The sequence below is a fragment of the Hyla sarda genome, chromosome 4, assembly GCF_029499605.1.
Source record: "Hyla sarda isolate aHylSar1 chromosome 4, aHylSar1.hap1, whole genome shotgun sequence".
Lineage (NCBI taxonomy): Eukaryota > Metazoa > Chordata > Amphibia > Anura > Hylidae > Hyla > Hyla sarda.
In genome coordinates, this window is record NC_079192.1 from 416,542,185 (window position 1) to 416,554,057 (window position 11,873).

General features: G+C 45.4%; 1 protein-coding gene across 16 annotated transcripts in view; it reads right to left on the reverse strand.

The window, feature by feature from the left end:
* ERC1 (ELKS/RAB6-interacting/CAST family member 1) overlaps positions 1-11,873 on the reverse strand; it is a gene marked incomplete at its 5' end in the record, with an annotated part of 92,993 nt that overhangs the window by 22,041 nt on the left and 59,079 nt on the right. For all 16 annotated transcript variants that reach the window (XM_056517866.1, XM_056517874.1, XM_056517872.1 and 13 more), the window contains 2 exon segments: positions 1,633-1,734; positions 7,246-7,393. In XM_056517866.1, the coding sequence (XP_056373841.1) occupies positions 1,633-1,734; positions 7,246-7,393 (250 nt within the window).

Sequence of the window (11,873 nt, forward strand, 5' to 3'; positions counted from 1 at the left end):
GAGGCACCCTGGTTGGGAATCACAGACTTAGAATCAGTTCAGTCTGATTTAGCCATCACTATAGTCATCAGACTGAATTGGTTGCGCCATGCTGCAACTTTAGCCGCAGCTTTTTTTTTACCCACATGTAACATGGCGGTATTAATACCCCCACTATACCCACATACATTGAAAGCGAGATCGGTTGCTTATACTAATAAAAGTAAAAATGTATCAGATTGTTGGCGCCATGGTGCAACTTTATCAGCAGTCACATGACCTTTAAGGTTTATCACGTGGTCCTGCAATACTGGGCATCCAAAGTGGGGCCAAGTCTTCATATGAAATGAGCAGCTAAAGCCTCTGCAACTTTAGCGGCAGTCACATGACTTAAAAACATATAACATAACCTAAAATGGACAGAGATGTCAGCAGAGAGCACTGTGCTCGTGAAGTCAGCAGAAAGCTCTGTGTTCCAAAAAGAATAGAATTTCCTCTGTAGCATACAGCAGCTGATAAGTACTGGAAGGATTAAGTTTTAATGTTTTAACAGAAGTCATTTACAAATCTGTTTAACTTTCTGGCACCAGTTGCTAAAAAAAAAAATATATAATAATAATTCCACCAGAGTACCCCTTTAAGCACCATATAACCTACACACAGCCTCTGTACTGTGTATTGTGCAGTGTTTTTACCTTCTGTCTGCCGTCCTTTATTACCCCAAAAAACTGTTTTGATGGCAGCCGTTCACAGTCGGATAGGTGTGGTCGGGGTTCGCAATGCCCCGCCGCCGCCACCACGCCTATCCCCTGCACGTCAGTACTGGGACCGCTGTTTGACTGACACACAGGCCCCAACGCATGCACAGTGGATAAACGAAGGGGCGCATGCGTTGGGGCCTGTGTGTCAATCAAACAGAGGTCCCAGTGCTGACGTGCAGGGGATAGGCGTGGCGGTGGCGGCGGGGCAATGCGAACCCCGACCACACCTATCCGACTGTGAACGGCTGCCATCAAAACTGTTTTTTGGGGTAATAAAGGACGACAGACAGAAGGTAAAAACCCTGCACAATACACAGTACAGAGGCTGTGTGTAGGTTACAGGGCCCAGATTTGATGACGGTTGCGCTTTAATACTATGTTACATGTGGGTACAAGAGTCACGTGACTGCTGCTAAAGTTGCACCATGGCGCAACCAATCTGTCATACTGTAGATACAATGTCAGGTTTATTAAGCATTACTATAAGCAACTGATCTTAGTTCCAATGTATGTGAGTATAGGGAGTGGGGGGGTATTAATACTTCTATGTTACATGTAGCTACAAAAGTCATGTGACTGCTGCTAGAGCCGCAGCATGGCGCGACCAATGGTGATTGAGAATTACTATAAGTAACTGATGTTATTTCCAATGTATGTGAGTATAGGGAGTGGGGGGGTATTAATACTTCTATGTTACATGTAGGTACAAAAGTCATGTGACTGCTGCTAGATCCGCAGCATGGTGGGTGCGACCAATGGTGATTGAGAAATACTATAAGCAACTGATCTTGGTTCCAATGTATGTGGGTATAGGGGGGGTTCACATAGCAGTGTCCCATACAAAATGATGCAGACCCCATCGGGTGGCACAGGATGACCCCCCACCACCTACCTGATCGGGGGAGGGCTTGTGGTTGGTTTGGTTGGACTGGGCAGACGTCTTCAGGTGGTCGGCTTCGTAGTTGTCCGCCATCAGTTTCATCCTGTTCTGTGTCTGTGAACATAGAGAGAATATAAAAGCTTGTCAGTCTATCGATGTAGGTATATGCTCCTGGGAAAGCTGGGTTACCGTCAATATGGTAAGGCCAGCGAACTGTGCAGTTATGTGGGGTGAGCGAAGCGGCAAAAAGACGACAAGGTCCTGATACAGACAGTAAAGGGTTAACAGCGCAGGCTATCGGCGGTACATCTTGTTCTACAAACTACACCTCCGCCCCCCTACAAAACACTGAAGGGGTCACCCAGCCGCATCAAGTACAAGGGTTAACAGCTGAATACATACGTGGGACATCAGAGCAGAGCGCAGATGTGCTGCACAGTCAGGGGGGGCTGCTGACACAGCAACGTGACCCCCAGGGGCAGCGCAAATATTACTCAAAGACCAAACTATTTCATCTCAGGCCCGAAAGTCAGGACTGAGAACAGGAAACAATTCAGGGACCGGACCCGAGTGTTCATGAGCCAGAGACAGGTCAGGACCGGAGGGAGGAGGACAAAGTGGTAGGTGGGCGCTTACATTACTTATCCTGTACTGATCCTGATCCTGTATTATACTCCAGAGCTGTACTCACTATTCTGCTGGTGAGATCACTGTGTACATACATTACATTACTTATCCTGTACTGATCCTGAGTTATATCCTGTATTATACTCCAGAGCTGTACTCACTATTCTGCTGGTGAGGTCACTGTGTACATACATTACATTACTTATCCTGTACTGATCCTGAGCTATATCCTGTATTATACTCCAGAGCTGTACTCACTATTCTGCTGGTGAGGTCACTGTGTACTTACATTACATTACTTATCCTGTACTGATAATGAGTTATATCCTGTATTATACTTCAGAGCTGTACTCACTATTCTGCTGGTAGGGGTCACTGTGTACATACATTACATTACTTATCCTGTACTGATCCGGAGTTATATCCTGTATTATACTCCAGAGCTGTACTCACTATTCTGCTGGTGAGGTCACTGTGGACATACATTACATTACTTATCCTGTACTGATCCTGAGTTATATCCTGTATTATACTCCAGAGCTGTACTCACTATTCTGCTGGTGAGGTCACTGTGTACATACATTACATTACTTATCCTGTACTGATCCCGAGTTATATCCTGTATTATACTCCAGAGCTGTACTCACTATTCTGCTGGTGAGATCACTGTGTACATACATTACATTACTTATCCTGTACTGATTCTGAGTTATATCCTGTATTATACCCAAGAGCTGCACTCACTATTCTGCTGGTGAGATCACTGTGTACATACATTACATTACTTATCCTGTACTGATCCTGAGTTATATCCTGTATTATACTCCAGAGCTGTACTCGCTATTCTGCTGGTGAGGTATCTGTGTACATACATTACATTACTTATCCTGTACTGATCCTGAGCTATATCCTGTATTATACTCCAGAGCTGTACTCACTATTCTGCTGGTGAGGTCACTGTGTACTTACATTACATTACTTATCCTGTACTGATAATGAGTTATATCCTGTATTATACTTCAGAGCTGTACTCACTATTCTGCTGGTAGGGGTCACTGTGTACATACATTACATTACTTATCCTGTACTGATCCGGAGTTATATCCTGTATTATACTCCAGAGCTGTACTCACTATTCTGCTGGTGAGGTCACTGTGGACATACATTACATTACTTATCCTGTACTGATCCTGAGTTATATCCTGTATTATACTCCAGAGCTGTACTCACTATTCTGCTGGTGAGGTCACTGTGTACATACATTACATTACTTATCCTGTACTGATCCCGAGTTATATCCTGTATTATACTCCAGAGCTGTACTCACTATTCTGCTGGTGAGATCACTGTGTACATACATTACATTACTTATCCTGTACTGATTCTGAGTTATATCCTGTATTATACCCAAGAGCTGCACTCACTATTCTGCTGGTGAGATCACTGTGTACATACATTACATTACTTATCCTGTACTGATCCTGAGTTATATCCTGTATTATACCCCAGAGCTGCACTCACTATTCTGCTGGTGAGGTCACTGTGTACATACATTACATTACTTATCCTGTACTGATCCTGAGTTATATCCTGTATTATACCCCAGAGCTGTACTCGCTATTCTGCTGGTGAGGTCACTGTGTACATATATTACATTACTTATCCTGTACTGATCCTGAGTTATATCCTGTATTATACTCCAGAGCTGCACTCGCTATTCTGCTGGTGAGGTCACTGTGTACTGGGGACATGCAGGTGCCCTCTGTTTGCTTTCCCTGCAGTGAACAATCTCAGTTATTCTGGAGGAGTCGTCACCAGACAAGTAAACAAGGAGGTGATTGATGTCGGAGCTCGGGCCCCTGGAGGGGGCACTACAGGTACCAGGACGGCAATGTCAGGAATCTCTGTGTTCATCTTGTCGCTGACTTCCCCCTCATTCCTGGATCCTTATGTCACCTCTTGTTCCTTCCAGATTATTTATTCTGTTTCACGTCTGGATGGAAGAATTCTCTGATTGAGTGACTGTTGTTGGACGCCGGGCGGAGGAGCTGACGATTACAGCTCATCGGACGCCACATTCCTGAGCGACATTTATGAGAACATTCCGGGAATTCAGAGAAAAACTCACGGTCTAGGCCAGGGTTTCCCAACCAGGGTGCCTCCAGCTGTTGCAAAACTACAACTCCCAGCATGCCCGGACAGCCAAAGGCTGTCCGGGCATGCTGGGAGTTGTAGTTTTGCAACAGCTGGAGGCACCCTGGTTGGGCAACACTGGGTTTTTTCCCCCTCTCCTAAGGACATGCTGGGAGTTGTAGTAAGAAAACGAAAGCATAGATCTCATTGGTTGACACGGAACCAATCAGATATCAACTTCCATCTTTGTAGTAAGGGCAGTTATCTTGTTGGTTGCTATGGAGTCTTAGCAACCAGTTTAATGTTACCTTGTAGTACAGGCCACAAAAATGAAAGCAGTGACCTCATTGGTTTCTACAGGCTCCTAGCAACCAATCGGATATCTGCTTGTATCTATGTAGTTCAGGCTAGAAAATGAAAGTAGTGATCTTGTTGGTTGCTACGGGCCTGTAGCAACCAATTAGACATCAGCTTATAGCTTTGTTGTGCTGGTTAGAAAATGAAAGCAGTGATCTCATTGGTTGCTATGGAGTCTTAGCAACCAGTTTATTGTTACCTTGTAGTACAGGCCACTAAAATGAAAGCAGTGACCTCATTGGTTTCTACAGACTCGTAGCAACCAATCGGAAATCTGCTTGTATCTATGTAGTTCTGGCTAGAAAATGAAAGCAGTGATCTTGTTGGTTGCTACGGGCCTGTAGCAACCAATTAGACATCAGCTTATAGCTTTGTGGTACTGGTTTAAAAATTAAAGCAGTGATCTCATTGGTTGCTATGAGTATAAATAGTAACCAAGGAAAAATCTGTGTGTATTTTAGTGTTTCCCAACCAGGGTGCCTCCAGCTGTTGCAAAACTTCAACTCCCAGCATGCCCGGACAGCCTTTGGTTGGGAAAAACTGGTCCGGTCACTGCAGGTAGGTGTTTTTTAACTGTAGGGGACTACAAGTTCCAGCACACCATGTCAGCCGTGGTAAGTGACCTAATATCTGCGTCCATCACCGAAATTATTAATCTGGAAAATGTGATATAATGGAGTCCTCCCCCCCCCCCCCACCGGGGACCTGGAATGGTTCAGGCCATGTGGCTTTATGGTGACACAACATTGGCTCGTGCAGAACGTACCATATAGGAGGGGGAAGATGTGACTGGATCGGTGGTGGGCTTGTTACCATGTGGTCCGATTCAGCAGGTTTTGGGCGGAGCTTGTATACCGGACAACTTTGTGCTCTTTTATGGCAGATCTGGACACGGACAGGGCATCTGGCAGCATTTCCATGTGAAGTCATCCTCCAGTCTGTGCAGTGTGACACCCCCTGCGCCTCTCATCCCCGTCATCCCTGCCAGGGTCCCAATTTATAGGCTGCCTCTCCCCGGGGGCACCGCTGTGGACATCCCTGCTGCCAGGAGAGGGATAGTGGAGGCAACTGTGTGCGGAGGGGGGGGGGCGCTAATGTGCGAAGTGTCAGCTCTGCTGCCAACGATGCCAGTCACCCCTCATATGTCATCACAGGAGCTCTCTCCCAGACCCTGCACTGATACATTGTAACAAATGCCTTTCCTAAAATACTCGAACAAGAATGTTAGTATTCATCGACAGCAAGCAGAGATCTTAAGAAATTGGGGTGGGGGGGGGGGGGGGGATTTATAAAGTCACAAAAGTCTAGGAAAACTGCAAAACTGTTTTAACACAGAACAAGGACAGACCTGTTTTGAGGGCAGATTGCTGGTTGCTGTTGCACCCTCCTGTAGCTTTGACGTGAATCAGACCTAATGTAACGATTGCCTATCTATAACCTCTTCTAGTGCACCCTCTTCCAGTTTTGACATAAATCAGACCTAATGTAACGATTGCCTATCATTAACCTGAACCTCTTCTAGTGCACCGTCTTGCAGCCTTGACATGAATCAGACCTAATGTAACGATTGCCTATACTTAACCTCCTGTAGTGCACCCTCTTGTAGCTTTGACGTGAATAAGACCCAATGTAACCGTTGTCTATTCTTGACCTCTTGTAGTGCACCCTCTTGTAGCTGACATGAATCGGACCCAATGTAACGATTGCCTATCATTAACGTGAACCTCTTCTAGTGCACCCTCTTGTAGCTTTGACATGAATCAGACCTAATGTAACGATTGTCTATACTTAACCTCTTCTAGTGCACCCTCTTGTAGCTTTGACATGAATCAGACCTAATGTAACGATTGTCTATCTATAACCTCTTCTAGTGCACCCTCTTGTAGCTTTGACATGAATCAGACCTAATGTAATGATTGTCTATCTATAACCTCTTCTAGTGCACCCTCTTGCAGCCTTGATGTGAATCAGACCTAATGTAACGATTGTCTATCTATAACCTCTTGTAGTGCACCCTCTTGTAGCTTTGACGTGAATAAGACCCAATGTAACCGTTGCCTATTCTTGACCTTTCCTAGTGCACCCTCTCTCAGCTTTGACATGCATTAGTCCTAATTTAACAATTGCCCATTCCTAATGTCTTCTAGTGCACCCTCTTGCAGCTTTAATGTGTATCAGACTTAAAGGGGTCCTCCGGTGCTCCAGCGTTCTGCACATTTTGTTCAGAACGCTCGGAGCCGGAGGCAGTGATCGTGACGTCATGGCCACACCCCTCCATTCCTGACTATGGGAGGGGGCATGTCGGCCGACACGCCCCTCCCATAGACATGAATGGAGGGGGCGTGACGTGACATCGTGAGGGTGTGTGGCTGTGACGTCACGACCACTGCCGCAGGAATCTGGGGGGGCCCCCAGCAGTGGGACCCTCACAATTAGACATCTTATGAGTATGCCAGCTGTCACGGTCACCCGTCAGGTGTGGCAGTGATGGCGCCCGCCGGGTCTCACCTGCTGTTTGAGCTGCTGCACCAGCCGGTCCTTCTCCCTCTTCAGCGAGGCCACCTCCTCCTGAGTCTTCTTCTTACGGGACGAGGACAGCTCCAGCAGGGCGATGTTGGCGTCTTTCTCGCTGATGGCGGCGAGCAGGGCTTCCTGTCTGTGAGGAGGGGGGGGGGGGGGGAAGATGGAGAGGTGAGTGCCGGTCTCCCCAATCAGGAACACATTATTCTCACACAGCAGCGCCCCCTGGAGGCTACATCACCATGAAGAGCGGTTGTGAATTTATACAGGAAGATCTAGGCTACCGAATTTCATGTCATATGACCCATGAACCATTCCAGCAGTCAAGGAATTATGGTGGCCATAGTGGTGGGTACCCAGCTTTCCCAAGTGCGGATAAAGACAAGATACAGGTGAAAGGAGGAGAAAATAAATGAATCATCTGTCCTTGCCTCCTGAAATACTCTGTGCTCATCTGGCCATGACACATGTAACCCTAGGACAGTGTTTCCCAACCAGGGCGCCTCCAGCTGTTGCAAAACTACAACTCCCAGCATGCCCGGAGAGCCGAAGGCTGTCCGGGCATGCTGGGAGTTGTAGTTTTGCAACAGCTGGAGGCGCACTTGTTGGGAAACACTGCCCTAAGGTCAGCACACTCCTCTCCTGAAATACTCTGCGCTGCCCCTGCTGCCTACTCGGTAAGTGACAGCACCCGGCCCAGTATCTGAGCCCAAACGTTGATTTTCCAGATGAGACCCCTGCTGGAATTCCTGGGAGACCCCATTACCCAGCAGCCCCCTCTACATTCCATGATCAGAGAGCGATGCCTCAGTGGTCAGGTCCAGGAATCGGCACATTAATCCTCAGACCCAGCTGACTGACCCCGGGGCGGCGGGGGTCCTGTCTACTGCATCACATGACTACTGCCCGATCCTGTGCCGTCTACTGCATCACATGACTACTTCCCGGGAACAAAGGTCTGCTCCACCGGCGAAAGAAAACACTCAGAACAGTGTACGGGCCCCTAGGGGACACAGCTGCTGCAAGGGCCCGGAAGAGCAGCACATGAGAAGTGGTACTGTGCAGTGTCCATATATACAGAATAAGAGAAGTGGTACTGTGCAGTGTCCATATATACAAAATAAGAGGAGATACTGAGGATTACACCCAGTATACAGGAGAAGTGGTACTGTGCAGTGTGTGTATATATATATATATATATATATATATATACACACACATATATATATATATACACAGAATAAGAGGAGATACTGAGGATTACACCCAGTATACAGGACAGGAGAAGTGGTACTGTGCAGTGTACATATATACAGAATAAGAGAAGTGGTACTGTGCAGTGTCCATATATACAGAATAAGAGGAGATACTGAGGATTACACCCAGTATACAGGAGAAGTGGTACTGTGCAGTGTGTATATATATATATATATATATATATATATATATATATACACACACATATAGATATATATATATATATATATACACAGAATAAGAGGAGATACTGAGGATTACACCCAATATACAGGACAGGAGAAGTGGTACTGTGCAGTGTCCATATATACAGAATAAGAGGAGATACTGAGGATTACACCCAGTATACAGGAGAAGTGGTACTGTGCAGTATATATATATATATATATATATATATATATATATATATATATATATATATATATATATATATACACACATACAGAATAAGAGGAGATACTGAGGATTACACCCAGTATACAGGACAGGAGAAGTGGTACTGTGCAGTGTCTATATATACAGAATAAGAGGAGATACTGAGGATTACACCCAGTATACAGGAGAAGTGGTACTGTGCAGTGTGTGTGTGTATATATATATATATATATATATATATATATATATATATACACACACAGAATAAGAGGAGATACTGAGGATTACACCCAGTATACAAGACAGGAGAAGTGGTACTGTGCAGTGTCTATATATTCAGAATAAGAGAAGTGGTACTGTGCAGTGTCTATATATTCAGAATAAGAGAAGTGGTACTGTGCAGTATCTATATATTCAGAATAAGAGAAGTGGTACTGTGCAGTGTCTACATATACAGAATAAGAGAAGTGGTATTGTGCAGTGTCTACATATACAGAATAAGAGAAGTGGTACTGTGCAGTGTCTATATATTCAGAATAAGAGAAGTGGTACTGTGCAGTGTCTATATATACACAGAAGAGAAGTGGTACTGTGCAGTGTCTATATATACAGAAGAGAAGTGGTACTGTGCAGTGTCTATATATACAGAAGAGAAGTGGTACTGTGCAGTGTCTATATATACAGAATAAGAGAAGTAGTACTGTGCAGTGTCTATATATACAGAAGAGAAGTGGTACTGTGCAGTGTATATATATACAGAATAAGAGAAGTGGTACTGTGCAGTGTCTATATATACAGAAGAGAAGTTGTACTGTGCAGTGTGTATATATATATACAGAATAAGAGAAGTGGTACTGTGCAGTGTATATATATATATATAGAATAAGAGAAGTGGTACTGTGCAGTGATATCACTAGATAACTCCTGCTGACATCTTGTGGCCCTCATGCGCTCATTATCCGGCTAAAGATAATTTGGGGATTTTGCCCCATTGATCGGGTCAGCTGACCTTTAACCCCAGGAAATGTCAAATCATCCTGCCCTGTAGGGGTTAAAATTGTAATTAGTGATTACAGCCTCCAAGGGGCCACCGTCTCAGCTGAAAGTTATTACATAAATTGATATTCCAGCCGGCCCCAGAACGTGTCCCCCCCCCCCGAAACACAACCCCACCCCCCATCACTGGAACGTGACATCCCCCCCCCGAAACACAACCCCACCCCCCATCACTGGAACGTGACATCCCCCCCCCCCGAAACAAAACCCCACCCCCCATCACTGGAACGTGACATCCCACCTCCCCCCCCCGAAACACAACCCCCCCATCACTGGAACGTGACATCCCCCCCCCCCCCCCCGAAACAAACCCCCCCCCTCACTGGAATGTGTCACACCCCCTGAAACACAACCCCCCCCCCCCCACTGGAACGTGTCACACCCCCTGAAACACAACCCCCCCCCCCCCCCACTGGAACGTGTCACACCCCCTGAAACACAACCCCCCCCCCCCCACTGGAACGTGTCACACACCACCCCCCTACCCCTCACTGGAACGTGTCTCACCCCCCACCCCTGGAACGTGGATAGACACATGAGCTCAGGAAACACTAACATACACGTGTAGGGGACGCGCCCACCGGACGACCATCATTAGGGGGAAACCCTGGGGGCTCACAAGGTGCAGAAGTAGTAACACAGCTTTCCAACAACCCTGAATGGTAAAACCTGCAAAGCTCAGGGATAGATATCTGGATAACACACCTACCAGTCAGGACTTGGGAAAGCTGGGTGGCTATGGACCCTGTAATAACCATACAGGCTTTCAGTCAGCTTTCCAGAACCTTGAAAGGACTAAGGACTATAAATACCCATACTGCTTTCACTCAGCTTTCCTACAACTCTAAATGGTAAATCTGCAAAGTTTAAGGATGCATGTCTGGAAAACCATTTAGGACTTGGGAAAGTTGGGCGACTCTGGACCCCATAATCATAACCATAGAGGTTGTCACTGAATTCTACAAGTTTATTAAGGCGCAAATCTTCCACTCAGGATTTTAGGAAAGTTGGATGACAGCTGCTATGTAAAAGACTTTCTAACATAAACCAATATAACTGCAATTACTCAGCTTTACTGGACTAATATGTTGCAGTGGTGACTTTACCATTCAGAGTTCTGGAAAGCAGAGTTCGGGGTTATATTGGTTTGTTATCTATTACATAGAAGCTCTCATCCAGCTTTCCTTGAATCCTGTGTGGAACAAGTGCACTTAAATCAGGGTTCTGGAAAGTTGAATCACTGTGGTTATGTGGGTTCGCCTTAACAAAGATGTCATCCAGCTTTCCTTCAATCCTGACAAACTTTGCTTTGTTATGCGGCAGTAAAGAAGTGCATTACTTTCCCATTCAGGATTTGGGGAAGCTGAGTGATTGCTGTCATGTGGGTTTATCGGTGTGAAAGTTTTGGAAACTTTTTACCAAAGTAAATAAAATAATAATAATAATAATAATTAACAAAATATATAAAAAATAATAAATTTCTTAAAATTCCTATCAGGATTCAAGGAAAGTTAGATGACAACCTCCAATTTTTTTTTTTTAAGTTGTCAAACTTTTAAAAAGGAAGAACCCAGATGACTGCAGTCACTCAGCTTTCCAGAGTCCAGAATGGTAAAGTAATGCACTTCTATACTGCTGCATAACAAAGCAAAGTTCCAATCAGTATTGAAGGAAAGCTGGATGACAACATATTTTTTGAAAATTTAAAAGAAGACCAACCCGCATGACTGCAGTTACTCAACTTTCCCGAGTCCTGAATGGTAACGCGATGCATGCCCTACAGTTGAATTACAGATCAAAGTTCCAATCAGGATTCAAGGAAAGCTGGGTGTTGACCAATAGAAGCTGTAGCAGTTGTGGGAGCCCCGATGCACCTGCTCCATGTAGTAGTGGCGGCACTAGGACCCTGCAGTGCGGATCGTCTCTAG